The sequence below is a fragment of the Oryx dammah genome, unplaced genomic scaffold (genome assembly GCF_014754425.2).
Source record: "Oryx dammah isolate SB20612 unplaced genomic scaffold, SCBI_Odam_1.1 HiC_scaffold_28, whole genome shotgun sequence".
NCBI lineage: Eukaryota > Metazoa > Chordata > Mammalia > Artiodactyla > Bovidae > Oryx > Oryx dammah.
In genome coordinates, this window is record NW_024070212.1 from 91,168,901 (window position 1) to 91,192,224 (window position 23,324).

Sequence of the window (23,324 nt, forward strand, 5' to 3'; positions counted from 1 at the left end):
AAGAGATGGGAATACCAGACCACCTAACCTGCCTCTTGAGAAATCTGTATTCAGGTCAGGAAGCAACAGTTAGAACCCGACATGGAACAACAGACTGGTTCCAAATAGGAAAAGGGGTACGTCAAGGCTGTATATTGTCACTGTGCTTATTTAACTTCTCTGCAGAGTACATTATGAGAAACGCTGGACTGGAAGCAACACAAGCTGGAATCAAGATTGCCGGGAGAAATATCAATAACCTCAGATATGCAGATGACACCACTCTTATGGCAGAAAGTGAAGAGGAGCTAAAAAGCCTCTTGATGAAAGTGAAAGAGGAGAGTGAAAAAGTTGGCTTAAAGCTCAACATTCAGAAAACTAACATCATGGCATCTGGTCCCATCACTTCATGGCAAATAGATGGGGAAACAGTGGAAACAGTGTCAGACTTTATTTTGGGGGGCTCCAAAATCACTGCAGATGGTGATTGCAGCCATGAAATTAAAAGACGCTTACTCCTTGGAAGAAAAGTTATGACCAATCTAGATAGTATATTCAAAAGCAGAGACATTACTTTGCCGACTAAGGTCTGTCTAGTCAAGGCTATGGTTTTTCCAGTGGTCATGTATGAATGTGAGAGTTGGACTGTGAAGTAGGCTGAGCACCAAAGAATTGATGCTTTTGAACTGTGGTGTTGGAGAAGACTCTTGAGAGTCCCTTGGACTGCAAGGAGATCCAACCAGTCCATTCTGAAGGAGATCAGCCCTGGGATTTCTTTGGAGGGAATGATGCTAAAGCTGAAACTCCAGTACTTTGGCCACCTCATGTGAAGAGTTGACTTATCAGAAAAGACTCTGATGCTGGGAGGGATTGGGGGCAGAAGGAGAAGGGGACGACAGAGGATGAGATGGCTGGATGGCATCACTGACTCGATGGACATGAGTCTGAGTGAACTCCGGGTGTTGGTGATGGACAGGTGTGCTGCAATTCATGGGGTGTGCTGCAATTCATGGGGTCGCAAAGAGTCGGACACGACTGAGTGACTGAACTGAACTGAACGCATATATGTGGAATCTAGAAAGATGGTACCACTGAATTTATTTGTAAGGCAGCAATGGAGAAACAGATTTATCAACACAGGGAGAGGGGAGGAGAGGGTGAGATGCATGGAGAGAGTAACATGCAAACTTACCTTACCATATGTAAAATAGATAGCCCATGAGAATTTGCTATATGTCTCAGGGAACTCAAATAGGGGCTCTGTATCAACCTAGAGCGGTGGGATGAGGAGGGAGATGGGAGGGAGGTTCAAGAGGGAGGAGATATATGTACACCTATGGCTGATTCATGTTGATGTTTGACAGAAAACAATAAAATTATATAAAGCAATTATCCTTCAATTAAAAAACAAATCTTTTAAAATTGATTAAAATATATGTAACTGAATATCATAACTTATAAAATTTGTCCTGCAAGTGACATCATTAATAAAACAAAAAGGCACCCAGTGCAGTAATAACGACCTAGAACAGCCAAAAATAAAAAATAAAACAATAGACAAGCCACAGACTGGGAGAAAAAGTTCACAGCCCACATATATCAGACATATTACTTGTATCCAGAATATACATTTATATAAATTTTACAACATAATAAAGAAGAAAACTAACCCAATAATCAAAGGGCAAAAGATCTGAACAAACACTTCACAAAAGATACATGAAATATCAACAAACACAAGAAAAGATGCTTAGCATCATTAGTAATCAGGGATAAGCAAATTAAAATGAAATTAAAACATCAGTATATAGTCTCTTTTTTTTCCTCTTCTTTTTCTTTTTAATTTATTTTTTATTTTAGTTTACAATTCTGTATTGGTTTTGCCATACATTGACATGAATCCACCACGGGTGTACATGCGTTCCCAAACATGAACATCAGTATATAGTCTCTTGAATGGTTCAAATTTTAAAAACTGACCACACCAAGTGTTGATAAGAAGATGAAGCAAGTAAAATCTCACATACTGCTAGTAGAAAACAGTACAACCACTTTAGAAACGAAAAGAAAAAAAAAAGTCTCCAGATCCCACCAACTAGCCTTCTCATTTTCCCTTCTGCAGGTCTTTGTTCAAACACATCTGAAATACCTACAACTACATAAGTGATTTTTCTATCTTTTTTTTTAATACTTAACATGTATTATAAGTACCCTTGATTTACATAAATTAAATCATTTATGTATTCTGTCATCTCATTTGGTACTGTCCAAAACTACAATTCTAAAAGTCCAGCATTAAGAGAGCTTACATTCACTTAGCACAGTGTGGCAGAGCCAACATAGAAGGGAAAGCAATTAGTGAATTATTTTGTTTTGATGATGAAAGTGAACTTTTCTCAGTGAAACGTAGTAAGTTAATCTGCATTTCATCAGAGATATTACCTTCTGGACACAGTCCCAGTGCTTCGTAAGTAATAAGTTCATTGGTAGAAAAGCAGTCGTGAAGTTCTATTACGTCAATATCAGTTGGTCTCAGGCCAGATTTCTCATAGCACCTTCTGGCAGCTTCTTTACTCATATCAAAACCAACCTAAAACCAAAATCATACATAAACACATGAAAGGTATCAAAACTGGGACTTTCATGTAAGGATTATAAAAGATTAATATATGTATAACCTTAACAGTTAAGGATTTTCCATAAATGTTGAAATCTCAGTTAATTCTATATTATACAGAAAGTCAAAATAAAATATCTAGGAGAGACAATGGACATACACATTAAATTCTGTACTATAAAGAATAGAATTTTAAATCAGATATACAAAAAGGATTTATAATTCCTCATGCCATATCCAGTGCTGTTACAAAACTCTGTCAAACCACAATATACAGTTGTGGTAAATTGAAGAGATTTATCAAGAGACTATTATGATTCACTGAAAAATATGGGTGAATTTCTACATGAAAATAAACAATCTTCTTTTACCAATAGAAGATCACGTAGGATTCAAATCATTTTTTCAATATTCATGCTCTTAACACCCTTTAATATGCACACTCAACTCTTTTCCAAGCAATAAAATTGTGATATAATGGAAAATGTACTGCAATTGGAAAAACCTAAGTTCTACCTCTACCACACCCTATCTTGGGGAATTTATAGAAACATTTTAAAATTCAAAGCATTATTATAAAGTCATTTTATAAACTCTAATGTAAACCCTATGCTTACCTACATACATGTGTGTACATAATGCATATTTTATATGTATATATCTTCAAATATTCAACCTAGAGTTCTAGGTCAGAATTCTCATTTTTTTTATTTCCTCCATTTTGTACTCAATCTGCAGTCAGAATTTTTAAAGTGCTAAGGGTCAAAAAGTTCCTCAAAAATCCTTGTTTTTTTTTTTTTTTTTTTTAATTCTATAACACTGGGGTTCTGGGCATATTTAATCATTCCAAAATTTTAAAAAATAGAACACTAGTTTTAACTAGTTAGTTAAAAATACATATGTTCTCATAAGTGATTTTCCCTTAGATTCTTAAATGATGGGTTACAATACTAAATTTTCTAGACCAATTTTTTTCAAGTAAATAAACTTTCAGAGCTGATGACATGATGTTACTTTAAACTTTTAAAAAGAAATCCCTCAACTGATTAACAAAACAGAACCTCAGACACACCATTTTAATAATGCTTTTGTCTTCAAATGAGCTTGGCATATCAGTCACCATCTCTTGAGCCAAAATTTCCACAGCTTTGGATTTCAGGTCATGCTTCTGTACAAACGCTTCACTAGCCAAAATTGCTGCGGCTGCACCATCTGAAGTGGGACTAAGAGGAGGTAAAATAGTTACTGATATCCTGTTCACTTCAATCCTAGGATTTCAGATTAGGAGTTCTTACAGTGTGGAAAGACAGGCAGGGAGAGGATGCTTGCTGGTCACTGGACTGGCCTAGTAATATCTGTAGTTAAAAATTACACATGCTTCCCATCTGAAGATTGAACCTCTGGCAAGAATTTAAAGACTGCCAATCACTGCTTAGACTCTATGGGTCTCTCCCCAAAAGTTCTTATTGTAAAGAATTTCAGGTTTGCCTTTGCAAACAAACAACGTATTTTCTGGTGACTTCTGAGGAGTCCACAAGGTTACTTCTAAGCTAATACAATAAAGATTTTACTCTAGGCCTAACTAGCTCCAACTTTGGTCTCTCTCAAATAATCGGTCCTGAAATCCTTTTGAAAAATGGGAAACAAAGGAATAGGAGATACCAGAAAATCCATGGTTTGGTTAAGACTTTTGCGATCTGCTTAAGGAGAGTTAAGAAAGCCTTCCTCAGAGATAGGTGCAAAGAAATAGAGGAAAATAATAGAATGGGAAAGACTAGAGATCTCTTCAAGAAAGTTAGAGATACCAAGGCCACATTTCTTGCAAAGAAGGGCACAATAAAGGACAGAAATGGTATGGACCTAACAAAAGCAGAAGATATTAAGAAGAGGCAAGAATACACAGAAGAACTGTACAAGAAAGATCTTCACGACCCAGATAATCACAATGGTATGATCACTCACCTAGAGCCAGACATCCTGGAATGTGAAGTCAAGTGGGCCTTAGGAAGCATTACTACGAACAAAGCTAGTGGAGGTGATGGAATTCCAATTGACCTATTTCAATCCTACAAGATGATGCTGTGAAAGTGCTGCACTCACTATGCCAGCAAATTTGGAAAACTCATCAGTAGCCACAGGACTGGAAAAGGACAGTTTTCATTCCAATCCCAAAGAAAGGCAATACCAAAGAATGCCCAAACTACCACACAATTGCACACATCTCACACACCAGCAAAGTAATGCTCAAGATTCTCCAAGCCAGGCTTCATCAGTACATGAACCATGAAATTCCAGATGTTCAAGCTGGATTTAGAAAAGGCAGAGGAACCAGAGATCAAATTGCCAACCTCCACTGGATCATCGATAAAGCAAGAGTTCCAGAAAAACATCTACTTCTGCTTTATTGACTATGCCAAGCCATTTACTGTGTGGATCACAAAAGACTGTGAAAAATTCTTCAAGAAAGAGGAATACCAGACCACCTGACCCACCTCCTGAGAAATCTGTAAGCAGGTCAAGAAGCAACAGTTAGAACTGGACATGGAACAACAGACTGGCTCCAAATTGGGAAAGGAGTACGTCAAGGCTGTATATTGTCATCCTGCTTATTTAATTTATATGCAGAGTACATCATGAGAAACTCTGGGCTGGAAGAAGCACAAGCTGGAATCAAGATTGCCAGGAGAAATATCAATAACCTCAAATATGCAGATGACACCACCCTTATGGCATAAAGCAAAGAGGAACTAAAGAGCCTCTTGATGAAAGTTAAAGAGGAGAGTGAAAAAGCTAGCTTGAAACTCAATATTCAAAAAACAAGGATCATGGCATCCAGTCCCATTACTTCATGGCAAATAGATGGGGAAACAATGGAAACAGTAACAGACTTTATTTTCTTAGGCTCCAAAATCACTGCAGATGGTGACTGCAGCCATGAAATTAAAAGGTACTTGCTTCTTGGAAGAAAAGCTATGACCAACCTAGACAGAATATTTAAAAAAAAAAAAAAGCATATTGGAAACAAAGATCCATCTAGTCAAAGCTATGGTTTTTCCAGTAGTCATGTGGAGATATGAGAATTGGACTATAAAGGAAACTGAATGCCGAAGAATTGATGCTTTTGAACTGTGGTGTTGGAGAAGACTCTTGAGAGTCCCTTGGACTGAAAGGAGATAAAACCAGTCAATCGTAAAGGAAATCAGTCCTGAATATTCATTGGAAGGAATGATGCTGAAGCTGAAACTCCAATACTTTGGCCACCTGATGTGAAGAACTGACTCATCGGAAAAGACCCTGATGTTGTGAAAGATTGAAGGTGGGAGGAGAAGGGGATGACAGAGGATGAGATCATTGGATGGCATCACCAACTCAATGGAAATGAGTTTTAGTAAGCTCTGGAAGTTCGTGATGGACAGAGAAGCCTGGTATGCTGCAGTCCACGGGGTTGCAAAGAGCAGGACATGACTGAGCGACTGAACTGAACTGATCTCAAAATAGGCCTTTTCCTTACAGCAGGCTGTGAAAGAAGGTAGCAAATACAAGAAGCTTTCTCTGAGTTGAAAGTGAAAGTGAAAGTCACTCAGTCGTGTCCAACTCTTTGCGACCCCATGGACTGTACAGTCCATGGAATTCTCCAGGCCAGAATATTGGAGTGGGTAGCCTTTCCCTTCTTCAGGGGATCTTCCCAACCCAGGGATCGAACCCAGGTCTCACACATTGCAGGCTGATTCTTTACCAGCTGAGCCACAAGGGAAGCCCAAGAATATTGGAGTGGGTAGCCTATCCCTTCTCCAGCAGAACTTCCCAACCCAGGAATCGAACCTGGGTCTTCTGCATTGCACGTGGATTCTTTACCAACTGAGCTATCAGGGAAGCCCTCTCTGAGTTGAGCTGTACTTTAAAATGGGCAGATCCTTATACTGCAACAGTCAAAACAAACACCACTTGTTCACTTGCATCCCAGCCAGGATCTCCCAGACACATTCAGGTGATTATTAAACACAGGTAGGAGTTATGCAATACTAACTCAGTTTTCTAGGAGAGAGATAATGTCAAGCAATTTTCAAGATGGGGCTGCTATCATTATTAGAGTTACAATTTTTTTCTTGTTTTACCTTTATTCTTAGTTACTATAACTGAGTAAAATTTCCTTCAGTAGAAATATACAACAGAGGAAATGAAATGATCAAGGGGAAAATCTTTGGTTCCCACGGGCATTCCAAGTCACATTTAAATGAATAAACACTATTAGAACAGAGTAGGTGGAAGGCATGAGAGAAGGAAGTAAAATATATAATTTTCAAAGAGAAAAGACAGCCTTTCTCTAAACAAAAACAGAAAGTAAGGGTGCTCACTCCAGTGTAAGGACTATACTTAGGAGTTCTATAAAAGCATATACAGACACAGATATACCCAGATACAGAGCCTAAGGTTTACCCAAGGGGTGGGAGTTGGGGAGAAGGGATACTATTTCTATTAAATATTAAAATGTGTTTTTCTTACCAACATTGTAAGACTGTCAAAAAGTCAAAGATTTTTCGAGACGTCATCACTTCATCTAAGCTGTACTCCTTTTGGAACTGGGAATACCTAAATATATAAAATATATAGTTACAGAATGCAGGGTAGCAATTTCAATTTTTGTTGAAGATGTTCTGGTTTAGAAGTTAAAGAGAGATTAATATTGAAATATTCTTTTCAAGAACGAAAGACATGCTTTCATCAACCATTTCTAAATAAGTAATTTGAATTAATTTTTAAAATTCCTAACTCTAAAATACCACGTTATATAATAAAAATTGTGTCTAATTTTTGTCCTGGATTTCTGGCATGGAAATTTTGAAACCTTTGGAATTTCCTAAGTAACAGGAGTGTATTTGTCATGCTAATTAGGTGACTTCCATGGGTCCCCTTGTTAGCTGGTGGATAAGGAAGGGATGAGGCAGGGGCCTGGTCACCAGAAAGACCACCCCCATGCCTACACAGGATTTGGACTTTTGAGCCAGTATGACCCCTAGGCAAAAAAGGGACAGCTAGAGATCAAGTTCAAGCAAGTGGCCAATGATTTAATGGAGTATGCCTACATAATGAAACCCCAATGAAAACTCAATGGACACGACTTTGAGCAAACTCCAAGAGACAGGGACGGGCAGGGAAGCCTGAACTGCTGGAATCCATGGGGTCACAAAGAATAAGACATGACAGCAACTGAACAACCAATGAAAACTCTGGACACTGAAGCTTGGTGAAGCCCTCTAGTTGGTGAGTACCTTCACATACCAGGACAGCGATGTGCTCCGACACCATGGGAAGAGGGCATGGAAGTTCTGCACTAGGAACCTTCCCAGACCTCACCTTATGTGACTCTTCTTTTGGCTGTTCCTCAGTTGTGAAGTGAAATGAAGTCAAAGTTGTTCAGTCATGTCCAACTCTTTGTGACGCCATGGACTACACAGTCCGTGGAATTCTCCAGACCAGAATACTGGAGTGGGTAGCCTTTCCCTCCTCCAACCCAGGGATCGAACCCAGGTCTTCCTCACTGCAAGCGGATTCTTTACCAGCTGAGCCACCAGGGAAGCCCAAGAATACTGGAGTGGGTAGCCTATTCCTTCCTCAGGGGATCTTCCCGACCCAGGAATCAAATCGGCATCTCCTGCATTGAAGGCAGATTCTTTACCAGCTGAGCTAGCAGGGAAACCCCTTTATGATAATACTCTAATTGTAAGTACATAAAGTACTTTTCTTCCCTTGTGGCTTCCCTGTGGCTCAGCTGGTAAAGAATCCGCCTACAATGTGAGAGACCTGGGTTCAAGCCCTGGGTTCCCTTGGGCTTCCCTTGTGGCTCAGTGGGTAAAGAATCTGCCCGCAATGCAGGAGACCTGGGTCTGATCCCTGGGCTGGGAAGATCCCCTGGAGAAGGGAAAGGCTACCCACTATACAGTCCATGGAGTCACAAAGAGTCAAACATGACTGAGAGACTTTCACGTCACAGTACTTTTCTGGGTTCTGTGAGTCATTCTACTGAATTATCAAACATGAGAGGATCATGGGAATCCTTGAATTAAGTCACTTGGTCAAAAAGGAAGGTGGCCTGGGGGCCCTACTCAGACTGCTATCTAACATGAAGGCAGTCTTGTGAAGTCTTAATTCATAATGATGTGTGTGTATTAACTCCAGGTAGTTAGTACCAGAATTAAATTGCAATACATCTAGCTGGTGTCAGACCAGTTGGAGAATTATAAAAACACTAGTTCCTTAAAAGTAAAACTAAATGACTTGCAATTCAGCCAACTTTTGTGGTAATGACATTATACAACTACATTTAATAAAGGCTAACAGAGTTCCTAAATAAATGTACAGAGTCTTTAATAAAATGTCTACATTTTTCAAAAGACATTTCCTTTCTGATCACTGCAAACAAGAAACTCATTTTTACCCTGTTTGGTGCATCTAACAATATAATAAAATGGTTTCAGAAACTGCTCTGGCAAAAACAAATAGACACAGTAGGGGAGTTTCCAAAAGCAAAATCCAACTGTTGTGAAAGTTAACAAGCAATTCCAGTGTTTAGAAACAAAGCCCATGTAACTCAGATCTGCATGCTACTGTCTATACTTTTGCTTTGAAAGTTAACTTTGTCCATCACCACCTTTCAAAAGAGGACTTTATTTAACCCAGATCCTGTACTAGACGATGGGGATATGGACACGGTCCCTATTCTCAAGGAGCTTAGTCTGAACCCACAGCAATAAAAACACCATTCTAGTGTGATAAATGCCATGATACAAGGTGCCCTGGGAGCAACAGGATACGCATCAAATCCAGATACCAAAAGGGCTTCCTTTCCAAGGCTGCAAATAAGAGGAAGTGGGAGACAGAGAATTCCTGGCAAAAAGGTCAGCACATGGCGCAGGAGACATGAACAGTATCAGATCATGAAAGTCCAGTATATAGCATTTCCATTTGATACTGAAAACAATGAAGAACTTATAAAGGAGATTAAGCTGGGGAGTGACATGACCAGATCTGTATTTCGGTAAGAAGACTGTGTAATGGAAAAGAGACAGTTAAAAGACATTACCAAAAGCAGGTAAATCAACTAAGAGATTAGGGCAATAACTAAGGCAAGAAATGACAAGGGTTTAAAATAGGAAATTAGAAGTGAAAGATTAAGTGAACCAATGAATTCAAGAGATAGTAAAGAGACAGAATCACTAGGATTCCATTCATCCCTGCTCATCTGCATTTCATATGGGACAGTGAGGAAGAAGGGAAAGCCAAGGCTGACTTCTAGTTTTCTACCTTAAATCACTGGATATATGTTGATGTGATTCACCAAGAGGAAGAAAGCTGAAGGAAAAACACTGTGGAGGGGAAATGGGAAATTCTGTATGGACATGTTGACTCTGAGGCACCTATGGGACATCTAAGTGAAGACAACTAGGAGAGAATTATAGACACAAGTCTGAAGGCTCAAGTGGCAGAAGCTACCCCTAATCCTATTATTTACTGATCACAGATTCTCATTGCCTTTAGGTGTTCTTATAATTTGTGAGGAAGCACTGGAGAATAGTTCTTAACTCAACCTTCTTAGAAATACGTTACAAGGTATTTCCAATGACTGATTAGCAAATACAGAATTATCTTTCTTCACTAGCCAAGCAAAATCTAGTATAAGAAGTTAGCAACTGAAATAGAAGGCTATTCTTAGGCTGTTTCAATGAGTTCTAAATGATGAAGCTGAAATTCAGAGATAATATTTGCCTATTCAACAGAATTGAGGACTTATAATACATAGCAGAGGATCCACGAGGACATGGAACTTATCCTTCTTGCTCATTGTTATATCACTAGCAGCTTAAGGAGTGTCTTACATATAGCAAGCTACTGAATACATATTAGCTGAGTGAATGAAATTCCTTTAGAAGAACACTGTAATGAGTGGATAAATGAGTGCCTGGTTAGGTAGGGAATTAAGTAAAAGAAAGACTTAGAAGCTTTGCTTCTCTGGGGAAAGTCCAGAGCTGAGCTTCGGAGCCTCAAAGCCAGGAACTATAGTACCATCAATTCCTCAGTATGTTGGTATAGTTCCTTACCTGTTTTTGGAAGTGACAAGGACTTTTAATGGTTCTCCAAATTCTGAAGACAAAGAAGTCAGTTCTAGATCATATTTATGAGCTTAAGACAGCTCATCCTAACTGCTATTCAGTAATAGCAAAGTTTGTTGAGCATGTACCATGTTCCAATACCCTAATGGGTACTAAAGATACAAAAAAGATACAGAGATATAATCTCTGCTCAAGAACCATCATCATCAGAGAAAAAAGATTTATAAATAAGATACAGTGTGATACGCTATAATAGAGGTATACAGATGGTACAATGAAGCTTATGAGAAAAAATAATTATGACTAGGAAGTTCTAAGAAAGTATTAGGAGAAGCAGTGATACTTGGAATGGGACTTGATGAATAAGTAGATATTCATCAAACAAAAGAAAGACAGAAGGACATTCCAGGGAGAGCTAACACGTAACTAAAAACACAGAAACAAGCACTACATAGTACACTGAGGAAATACCAAGTTATCTAGTGAAGGATGAGATTGAAAATAATCAGGGAAGAAGGAAATAAGACCAATAAAGTAGAATGGGGCCAAATTATAACAGGCTTGTTACTGTAAATGAAGGAATTTCCATTTTATTAGATAAGCAAGGGAATTAACCAAAACTTCCACAATACCCTTTGTTTCACAATATATCCTTAGATTTAGGGCATGGGATTGGAAATTATTTGTTAGTTAGGTATGCCTTGAATTCAAACATCAATTTAAAATCAGAAGAATGAGAAGTAGCATGAAGTTAGACATATGTGGTAATGATCCACTGTGATATAAAATGTTCCTTATCGTAGTTTTATGTTTATTAAACATGGTAAAATTTAATAGTTCAGAAACAATTTACTGAGCACCTATTACGTTCCAGACTCTGCACTAAACATTAAGAACATAAAGATAAGAGATGACTCTTGTTCTCAAGAACTTTATAGTCTAGAAGGAAAAAATATAAACATTGTTTTGCCTCTATTTAAGATGATACTGAACAAGGTGCCTAATTTCAGTAAGCCTCATTTTCATCATCTATAAAATAAAAATAAAAATAACTACTTTATAGGGTCCTTGAGAGGATTAAATGAAAATATACACAAAAGTATGCAGCACAGTAACACAGAGTTGGCATTTAATAAAATTAGCCACTATTCTTTTATTGCCTAGGGTGGCATTGCTTTTGTAGAGATTCCAGTGGTGTAGTAATTCAATTCGCAATGAACCTATTTTATTCAGGAACCCTTAAGTACATTGCCATGAGCCACACATCGCACTAGGCATTAGGGATTCAAAGATTAATTATCAGTAATACATATAATATAATTTTACTTCACACTATTTTTTACTATACAAATCACCATATTATCCTACCAGAGTAAGAGTTAATGAAACTAACATGATTAAAAAACAAATAATGTAATATAAAGTCATTAAAACTACCAACACATGTTTTACAAACATTCTAACTGATCAAAACAAACTAGGAAATGTTTTAAAGAATGTTCTAAAATGGGGCCTAGTTATTTCCAATTAAAATTATTATAATAAATTCCATTTACTAGGGTTGGAACCAATGACAATACATCTTTTAACACAAGCTATTCCCATTCTTTCTTAAAAGAGCCACTAAACTCAAATGGCATCCCAAATGCTAAACAACAACAACAAAAATATAAACAGACCAAAATCTAAATAGTAGTCAATCCCAGGGACGGGGGAGCCTGGTGGGCTGCCGTCTATGGGGTCGCACAGAGTCGGACATGACTGAAGCGACTTAGCAACAGCAGCAGCAAAAGTTTACTTGGGCACAAGCTTTTCCTAAGGAAAAAAATTTCAAGTTATTAATAACATCTTTGAGTTCTTGCATTTGCTTTTCAACTATAAAGTTGCATATTATATAAGTGAATAACCCAGATTTTCACTACTTCTTGTCTCTGAAATACTTACGGGTTATTAACTGAATGTTTATGATTTTTCCATCCAATTTTTGCAAACTGTTCAAGTGTTGTTCCTGTAAAGAAAGCAAACTTCTATTAGCAAGTTAATGACTTCCTGTTGCTTATTAACAAGTGTTGCAATGGAATTCAGTATCCTGCTAAATATTTCCACATGTTCCCATGCAGATATTAGTATTGAAAACTTCAACACTGACCCTTCAGATAAACATTTCTTTATAATTAAATGAGTATATTTAATGAATTGAATCAACTAATAAGCATATGATATGAAAATAGTTCAAACTGGCCTATTCTACCTCATACAACTAGGGTCTAGTTTCAAAAACCAGAAAATACAGCTTAGGACCGCAGTGGTTATAAGGCAGGAAAGCACTGCCAGTAATTCTTCAAGAAGTTCAATCCCAATGCCAAAAGATCCCAACCCCCTGGGCGAAGTGAATTTTACAGTTCATAACTTCCAGGGCCTGATCTTCTTTTTCCTTATAATAAGGCAGGAGGGCCTACAGAAAAGTTACAGTCTAATGAAAAAGTGTGTGCTTTTTAAATTAACAGAAAGTTTAGAGATTACTATGAGAAAACAAAAGCAGGCACACTAATGAAGCATGATCTGCAAAAATCTTTTTTATTATTTTTAAGGAGACGAAACAGAATAAAATAGATTTTGAATCCTCCATTGGAGCAGAAAGACCAAGGAAGGAAACCACTGATTGGAGCTGATAATATTATGTTCATAGATAGCATGATAACGTGGAGAGTTCCCATTTCTGTTTTCTCTCTATCAAAAAGAGTAATCTTCAGAGCAGAAATGACACATATAATTAAGCAAATATTCTCTCAATTCTAATAAAAATGGAAGAAGGCAGAGACCACATTGGTTACTTCATACCAGTAATAGTAGTGAGTGCTCCAGAAGCAGATGGTATGAGTTCAGTAAGAACAAGCCATATCAAATTATTAATAATATCTTTTCATATTGGCTAGTAGATCAAATGAAACATAGCATCTAAATTAAAAAAAACACAAAATCTTTTTTTTTAATAACTGAAGTTTCTTTTTTAGTATTTATTTCATTTTTTGCTTATTTGGCTATGCCAGGTCTTAGTTGCAGCCTGAGGGATCTTTCAGTTGTAGCATGCAGGATGTAGTTTCCTGAACAGGATTGAACCCAGGCCTCCCAGCATTGGGAACATGAAGTCTTAGCCAGGTGGACCACCAGGGAAGTCCCAACAATGGACAAATCTTTAAGATCATCTTTTGGGACAAGATAAGGAAATGCTGTAAAGTGAGGTTTGTTTCCTTTTGGTTTTCAGGGGTTCGGGGGTGCTATTAAAAATATGCAGGTTCTTCTGTCAAGTTTACATAACACTTGTTTAAACAAAGTTAAACAAATTTCTTTATGGCAAAACATTCAGTGCCTTTACCACTGCATGTGTATTACGACTGTCCAAAAGGGAGTTAAAGTATGGAGCATTTTCTGGCCATGTCAAAAGAGCATTTTAAGAGCCAACAGAACACAGAATCGCTGATCAATGAAAGGCACTGATCAATGCAGTAACTTAGAGAAAAGTCTCTACTACTAACCTCTAATTTCAGCCATGCTCTGGGTAATATTCCTAAACATTGGATTAGAAAATTAAAGTTATGCTCATCAAATCTGAAACTGGGAGAAACTGCTACAATGTTGGATCCAAACAGACTTCGAAGAGATTTATCAGTGAGATGGCTCAGAATATAATTAATTAAATGCCCAGTTCTATTCTTGAATACCCAAAACTGCCTAAGAAAAGGAGCAGCAACCATGAGAAAAGCTCTGAGGTTCTGTTCCACTATAAACTCAATGTGAATCACCAGTGTGATGCGATTACCAGAAAAGCTTACATGCGATCACAGTACAGGAATTAGTCTGGTGATGATGGGTAATGAAACAATTGTAATAGAGCCCAGACAAGTGCAGACATTAGCATGCAGTCATTAGGAGGCAAAGGTTACTGCAATATCATTAGTGGGCCCCTCCCATAAACAGCCAACTGTCAATGAGCCCATTGGAGTGGTGGTCATCAGGTGTAGAGTGAATTAAAAGGCAAATCCCAGCCTTCTTCCAGGGGCCTTCTAGTTCACCTGGCCTTGGACCAGTGGATGAACTGGAAGGCCCAGGGAACAGGTAGGGGCTATGTCCTGCAAGGCTCTAGAACCTCCCCAAGGTCACACACTGGCAGGGCCAGGCCTTGAAGCAGCAGTGACCCTCTCCCCCATTCCTGTCTCTGAGACCTAATAGCAGTGGCAGTCTGCCTGGGTCACAGTCTGTGGGACCTGTCCCTACCCACTTCGCCCTCTGCATTTGGGAGACCTGAGGAGCCTCCAGGCCAGCTGGGTTAGGTGCCTGGCTCCCTCAGCGATGACAGCTGGGCAGGGTCTGGGGACTAACTGAGGTCTACCTCCTCCTCTTCCAGGACTAGGACCTCAGAGGGTGAAACTGGGCCTTGGGACCTTGCCTGTTCTTATTAGAAGAGAAAATAACATTTCCTGGTAGCAAGATTTACAGGGACTTCATTACCTGACTATGACCTGACTTCTAGAACAAAGGATGTGACCCCAAGAAGTTTGCGATAACTAACCACACCCCTCCTCACCTTTCCTATAAAAGAGATTTGATGAAAGCTTTTGGGGTTTTAAGGCATGAGCCATCCTTCTTGCATCTCCTCCATAAACCTTCCTCTGTTTCAAAGTCTAAAATTTCAGAATTGTTGGCCTCTCTGTGCATCAGGCACATGGATGTGCATTTCAGTAACATAATGAGAAACAGTTAAAGGAACAAGGTCCGGTTGGCTCCAGATATTTGACAGGCTATAAGCCAAAAGAGGCTTGTTCTATTAATATGAGTCTCAGAAGACAGAAACTATAGGGAGAGAGATTTGAGTTCAATATGAAAAAGGGCACTGTAACAATCGGAATCACCCAGAAAAATGGAATGAGTAGTGTCTGTGGCAAGTTTCTTGTCCCAGGAAGTACAAATGCTTGACTATCATCCATTAGAATATTTATAAGCAATTCATACATGGATTTAACTAGGAAGAAAGGCAGCTAAACGATATGAAAGCACCTCACATAGTATCTGAAACAGGAGACATTCAGTAGGTATTATGTCTTTCCTTCTTGTTTACTTACTGTGGGATTGAATTAATCTATACAAGGTAGCAACCCTTTGAAAAATATTCTGCCAATCACTTACCATGTATTTATGAAGCCAGGACACAGATAGAGGGCTTGCTGACTCCTGATTTTGAACTGCCAATTCATATTTTTGGTTGTTTTAGGAATATGCATGGTATAAGAAGATCTCAATCTCCTGGAATCAAACTTTGAAGCCACAAAAATCTCCTGATTCTATGGCAGAATGTAAGCTACTACAAACATTCTTACATATTCATTTCTAGGACACATTCAAACATGGCAATTTCAAGTGACAACTTAAAACTCTATGAAATTCTACAATTCACTAGAAATCTACTGGATGAAGAATAACATTTCAACTAAAATGCTGTACATTTATACTTCAAAATTTTAGACTGGAAAAAACTATCCAACTACTCTGACTAATGTAAAACTTTAGAAAAGATTGAAAGCAAACCAAACACAGGATTTCCAGCTAGCTGAGGGCAATGGAAGCGGCCTAAATCTCCATATCCTCAAAATCAATACCAATAAACAAGAACAAATAAAACTGCACAAAATCATATCCTCAGCATAACTAGACAAAAGAAAACACAAAACTGCAAATTACCTATAAGTGGAAAAAAAGATAAAGGGGAAAAGTAACCAAATTTCTGCCAGTAACGTCCACAGTAACAGCTCTCACTTCCACAGGAATCCTTTAGGGAAGAAGGGCAGTCTGAAAATACTTCAGAGGAAAGGAGTGGGGAGTTAGTGGCAGGCTTACAATTGCTCTGAAACTACCACCCAGAAGAGAAAGATTTCCCCTAAGAGTGAAACACTTGTAGAAAAAAGTTGAAATGTTGCTGCAAAAAGTAAAAAAAAAAAAATGTTGCAATAGATCAAATCATGACTATAGGGAAGGGTGAGAAAAGTACAGGAGATCCATGGTGATAATCTTTTGAAAAAATTAAAGGACACTTTCTCAACACCATTTAAAGAAAGAAAGGAAGGAAGGAAGAAACAAAGACAAATGAAGGAAAAAACAAAGAGGGGAGAGAGAGAGAAAGAAAGGAAGGAAGGAAAGAAAAAAGAGAAAGAAAAAAATATATATAATATACATATATATGAGAGAGATATATTAAATATATGAGACTCTGAAGCCAGAATGAAAAGGAAAGGAGAAAAGGAAAGATATAACCACCTGAATGCAGAGTTCCAAAGAATAGCAAGAAGAGATAAGAAAGTCTTCCTCAGTGATCAACGCAAAAAAATAGAGGAAAACAACGGAATGGGAAAGACTACAGATCTCTTCAAGAAAATTAGAGATACCAAGGGAAAATTTCATGCAAAGATGAGCTCAATAAAGGACAGAAATGGTCTAGACCTAACGGAGGCAGAAGATATTAGGAGAGGTGGCAAGAATACACAGAACTGTACAAAAAATATCTTCATGACCAAGATAATCACGATGGTGTGATCACTCACCTAGAGCCAGACATCCTGGAATGTAAAGGCGAGTGGGCCTTAGAAAGCATCACTGAAAGCATCACTATGAACAATGGAATTCCAGTTGAGCTATTTCAAATCCTGAAAGATGATGCTGTGAAAGTGCTGCACTCAATATGCCAGCAAGTTTGGAACACTCAGCAGTGGCCACAGGACTGGAAAAGGTCAGTTTTCATTCCAATCCCAAAGAAAGGCAATGCCAAAGAATGCTCAATGCACAACTGCACTCATCTCACATGCTAGTACAGTAATGCTCAAAATTCTCCGAGCCAGGCTTCAGCAATAGATGAACCATGAACTTCCTGATGTTCAAGCTGGTTTTAGAAAAGGCAGAGGAACCAGAGATCAAATTGCCAACATCCACTGGACCATCGAAAAAGGAAGAGAGTTCCAGAAAAACATCTATTTCTGCTTTATTGACTATGCCAAAGCCTTTGACTGTGTGGATCACAAGAAACTGTGGAAAATTCTGAAAGAGATGGGAATACCAGACCCCCTGACCTGCCTCTTGAGAAACCTATATGCAGGTCAGGAAGCAACAGTTAGAACCCAACATGGAACAACAGACTGGTTCCAAATAGGAAAAGGGGTACGTCAAGGCTGTATATTGTCACCCTGCTTATCTTCTATGCAGAGTACATCATGAAAAACGCTGGGCTGGAAGAATCACAAGCTGGAATCAAGATTTCCGGGAGAAATATCAATAACCTCAGATATGCAGATGACACTACCCTTATGGCAGAAAGTGAAGAGGAACTAAAAAGCCTCTTGATGAAGGTGAAAGAGGAGAGTGAAAAAGTTGGCTTCAAGCTCAACATTCAGAAAATGAAGATCATGGTATCTGGTCCTATCACTTCATGGGAAATAGATGGGGAAACAGTGGAAACAGTGTCAGACTTTATTTTGGGGGCTCCAAAATCACTGCAGATGGTGACTGCAGCCATGAAATTAAAAGACGCTTACTCCTTGGAAGGAAAGTTATGACAAACCTAGATAGCATATTCATTACTTTGCCAACAAAGGTCCGTCTAGTCAAGGCTATGGTTTTTCCAGTAGTCATGTATGGATGTGAGAGTTGGACTGTGAAGAAAGCTGAGTGCCGAAGAATTGATGCTTTTGATCTGTGGTGTTGGAGAAGACTCTTGAGAGTCCCTTGGACTGTAAGGAGGTCCAACCAGTCCATTCTAAAGGAGATCAGTCCTGGGTGTTCTTTGGAAGGAATGATGATAAGCTAAAACTCCAGTACTTTGGCCACCTCATGGGAAGAGCTGACTCATTGGAAAAGACTCAGATGCTGGGAGGGATTGGGGGCAGGAGGAGAAGGGGATGACAGAGGATGAGATGGCTGGATGGCATCACCAACTCGATGGATGTGAGTTTGAATGAACTCCGGGAGTTGGTGATGGACAGGGAGGCCTCCTGTGCTGCAATTCAGGGGTCGCAAAGAGTCGGACCTGACTGAGCGACTGAACTGAACTGAACTGAAGCCAGAAGTGTACTTAATAGTATAATAACATCTCCTACAATGGATTGTTGTGAGAATTGAATGAGATAATATAGGTATGAAAATTTATTCATTCATTCATGAAAAAAACAGTCATTGAACATTTAAATATCCTAGAGACTGTAGAAAAAAAGATGGGAAAAACCCTTCCTTCTGGCTAGATTACATGCCAACCACTGTTGCTATGTGGATGGACTGAAGGTAAACAAAACAAACATAATTTCTAGTTCAAACAAGTTTATAAGAGAAACAAGGAACACAAAAATTAAACCAGTAAAACCACACACAATAAATATATGAATATAAATAGTGCTAAATGCTATGAAGGAAAGCAATAGGAAGCTATCTATGAAGAAGAATAACAGGAGGGATCCACTTTAATTAGAATGATGAAGAAAAGGGCCTCTAAGACTAATTAATTACAGAATACCTGTTCTATGCCAGGCACTCTTCTAAGTAACAGTCAAAGAGCAGGGAATAAAACAAAGAAAAATCAGTGGAGCCCTTACAAAGAGCTGACAAATGAAGAGAAGTTAAAGGCAAAGGAGAAGAGGAAAGATATACCCATCTGAATGAAGAGTTCCAAAGGACAGCAAGGAGAGATAAGAAAGCATTTCTTAGCAATCAATAAAAAGAAATAGAGGAAAATAATAGAATGGAAAAGACTAGAGATCTCTTCAAGAAAATCAGAGATACCAAGGGAACATTCCATGCGAAGATGGGCACAATAAAGGACAGAAACGGTAAGGACCTAACAGAAGCAGAAGATATTAAGAAGTGGCAAGAATACACAGAACTATACAAAAAAGATCTTCATGACCCAGAAAACCACGATAGTGTGATAACTCACCTAGAGCCAGACATCCTGGAATGTGAAGTCAAGTGGGCCTTAAGAAGCATCACTATGAACAAGTGGAGGTGATGGAATTCCAGTTGAGCTATTTCAAATCCTAAAAGATGATGCTGTGAAAGTGCTACATTCAACATGCCAGCAAATTTGGAGAACTCAGCAGTGGCCACAGGACTGAAAAAGATCAGTTTTCATTCCAATCCCAATAAGGCAATGCCAAAGAATGTTCAAAGTACTGCGCAATTGCACTCATCTCACATGCTAGCAAAGTAATGCACAAAATTCTCAAAGAGAGGCTTCAATAGTATGTAAACAGAATACTTTCAGATGTTCAAGCTGGATTTAGAAAAGGCAGAGGAACCAGAGATCAAATTGCCAACATCCATTGCATTGTAGAAAAAGCAAGAGAGTTCCAGAAAAACATCTATTTCTGCTTTATTGACTACACAAAAGCCTTTGACTGTGTGGATCACAACAGACTGGAAAATTCTTCAAGAGATGGGAATACCAGACCACCTGACCTGCCTCTTGAGAAACCTATATGCAGGTCAAGAAGCAACAGTTAGAACTGGACATGGAACAACACACTGGTTCCAAATTGGGCAAGGAGTACGTCAAGGTTGTATACTGTCACCTTGCTTATTTAACTTATATGCAGAGTACATCATGCGAAATGCTGGGCTGGATGAAACACAAGGAGGAATCAAGATTGCTGGGAGAAATATCAATAACCTCAGATATGCAGATGATACCACCCTTATGGCAGAAAGCAAAGAGGAACTAAAGAGCCTCATGATAAAAGTGGAAGAGGAGAGTGAAAAAGCTGGCTTAAAATGCAACATTCAAAAAATGAAGATCATGACATCTGGTCCCATCACTTCATGGGAAATAGATAGGAAAACAATGGAAACAGTGAGAGACTTTATTTGCTTGGGCTCCAAAATCACTGCAGATGATGACTGCAGCCATGAAATTAAAAGACGCTTGCTCCTTGGAAGAAAAGCTATGACAAATCTAAACAGCATATTAAAAAGCAGAGACATTACTTTGCCGACAAAGGTCTGTCTAGTCAAGTCTATTGTTTTTCCAATAGTCATGTATGGACGTGAGAGTTGGACCATAAAGAAAGCTGAGAACTGAGTAATTGATGCTTTTGAACTATCTTGTTGGAGAAGAGTCCCTTGGACTGCAAGGAGATCAAACCAGTCAATCATAAAGGAAAACAGTCCTGAATATTCACTGGATGGACTGATGCTGAAGCTGAAGCTCCAATATTCTGGCCAGCTGATGCGAAGAGCTGGCTCACTGGAAAAGATCCTGATGCTGGGGAAGATTGAAGGCAGGAGGAGAAGGGGACAACAGAGGATGAGATGGTTGGGTGGCATCACTGACTCAATGGACATGAGTTTGAGCAGGCTCCGGGTGTTGGTGATGGACAGGGAAGCCTGGTGTGCTGTAGTCCATGGGGCTGCAAAGAGTCAAACAAGACTGAGTGACTGAACTGACTGAACTGTGGACTTCAATTCTGGTTGGAAGAGACATTCACGAAATAAGAAAATATATATAGCCAGATTTTTATAAGTGTTATATAAAATGATAAAGCAGAAGATAGAGAATAGGTAATTCTGGGAATGAAGGTGATGAAAGAAAGCAGAAGATGACATTTGAGCAAAGACCTGACGGAAATAAGAAAGTTAGCGCTGATATCTTAGGGTAGAGTGCTTCAGAAGTTGAAATAGCAAGCTAAGGCCCTGCATGAAGTAGCAATGTGCTTACTGTGTTTGAGGCTGGGGCAGAGAGGTGAAAGAAAAAAAATGGTAGGAGATGAAGTCAAAGAGATAATGAGGGTGGAAGGTCAGGTCATATAGAAGTTTGTAGGCCATAATAAGACCTGAAGGTTTCAATCTGAGTGTAGTAAGAACACAATAGAGTTTTGAGCAGAGGAATGAAACAATCTAGTTTATATTTGAGAAGCACTGATCTGGAAAAAAGAAAAAATTGACTGTTCAGGTGCATGTGCAGAAGCAGAAAAACCATTTAGGAGACTCCTATACTCCAGGTGAGAAATTATGATAGTCTACACTACAGAATTGGGGGAAATGTAGAGAAACATTTCCATTTCTCATATTTATAGATATTCTGAGAAATGAATAAAAAAGTTTGCTGATATATTGAATATTGAGTACAAGAAAAATGAAAAATGGCTCTAAGATTTTTGGTCATAGGTCCTAGAAAGACAGAGTTATCATTTTCTGGATAGGAAAAACTTCAGGAGGAAACAACAGGGAAGATGGAAGTTCAAGGAGACAATTAGTATTTCAGTTTCAGACCTATCAAATTTGAAAGATCTATTAGACATCCAAGCAGAAATACTTTGTAAAGTGTTGTAGATATAAGAGTTTATTTTTTTTAAGACCTAAACCATGATAAGAGTTGACCTTGAAAGAATACAGAGCACTGTAGCTAAAGAAAATATAAGACTGTGGTACAAGGAATAAGTTTGGCTTATTGAACACACTGAAAGGCCAGTGAGCTTACATACGGGGAGACTAGACAGCAGGAATTAAAACAAGAAATGGTTTTTAAACAGTCTCACTGTAACATAGTAATTTATAACATTAATACATATTTTGGTACCTGAATGCTATAGACTTAATTGTGTCCCCTCAGAATTCATTTGTTGGTGCCCTAACAACCAATGTGATGGTATCTGGAGATGGGTATTTGCAGAGGTATAATAATTATGGTATATGAGGTCATGAGAGTGAGACTCTCCAGACAGGATTATGCCCTTATAAAAATCCTTAAAAAAAGAACACAAAGAATTTTCTCTCTCCCTCTGTCTCTGCACCCACACAAAAGAACAAGTCATGTGAATACACAGTGAGATGGAGGTCACCTATGACCCAAGAAAAGAGGCTTCGGTATAATACAAACCCTATCATACATCTTGATTTTATACTTCCCAGCCTCTAGAACTATGAGAAATAAATTTCCTTGTTTGAGCTACCCGGTCTATGGTATTTTCTATATCAGCCCAAGCAGACTAATACAGTGGAAATGGAATTATACTGAACAAAAATGTAAAACATGTGAATGGCTTTGGAACCATTCTAATTCCAAAGTTTGGAACATTGCTAGTGAAAAAGACTGAAGTGCCTTGAAGAAACCAAAGAAACTTTGAGGATGCTGCAGATGAGAGTTTACAAAAGAACAAAATCTTCCTGAAAACTGAGGAAAAGGAGACCCCTGTTATAATAGAAGCAGAAATTATAATAATACTATTACCAAAGTTATGTAGAAACTAGATAATAAACAAAATATTGAAACTGCCACATGATTGATTCTTGCTGCTTATAGTAAAATTCTACAATGCTATATTGCATAAAGGACTATTAAACAAAAACAATCCAGGACTTCATAGTTTTGAAAATTCTCAGCCTCTCAAAGGCGTAAAAGATGCTAAAATTAACAAATAGTCCTTGAGCAAAGATCAAAGCCAATGCACTGCCAGAAAAACACAGTCCAAAAAGAAGCCCAGGTTGTGACAAATCTTTTAAGACTCAGAAAAATCAAAGATGATACCTCAGAATACTTTTCGTACAGAAAAAAAAAACTCTCTAAAGAGAGAAGAGCTGTGTCTCACAATTCC

At 38.4% G+C, this 23,324-nt stretch overlaps 1 protein-coding gene across 3 annotated transcripts in view; it reads right to left on the minus strand.

Annotated features, from left to right (window-relative positions):
- Positions 1-23,324, minus strand: part of SCP2 (sterol carrier protein 2) — a 190,413-nt gene that overhangs the window by 141,918 nt on the left and 25,171 nt on the right. For all 3 annotated transcript variants that reach the window (XM_040231168.1, XM_040231167.1, XM_040231166.1), the window contains exons 7-10: positions 12,649-12,712; positions 7,100-7,186; positions 3,669-3,819; positions 2,422-2,569 (exon numbers count right to left, since the gene is read on the minus strand). In XM_040231168.1, the coding sequence (XP_040087102.1) occupies positions 2,422-2,569; positions 3,669-3,819; positions 7,100-7,186; positions 12,649-12,712 (450 nt within the window). The remainder of the gene's footprint in view (positions 1-2,421; positions 2,570-3,668; positions 3,820-7,099; positions 7,187-12,648; positions 12,713-23,324) is intronic.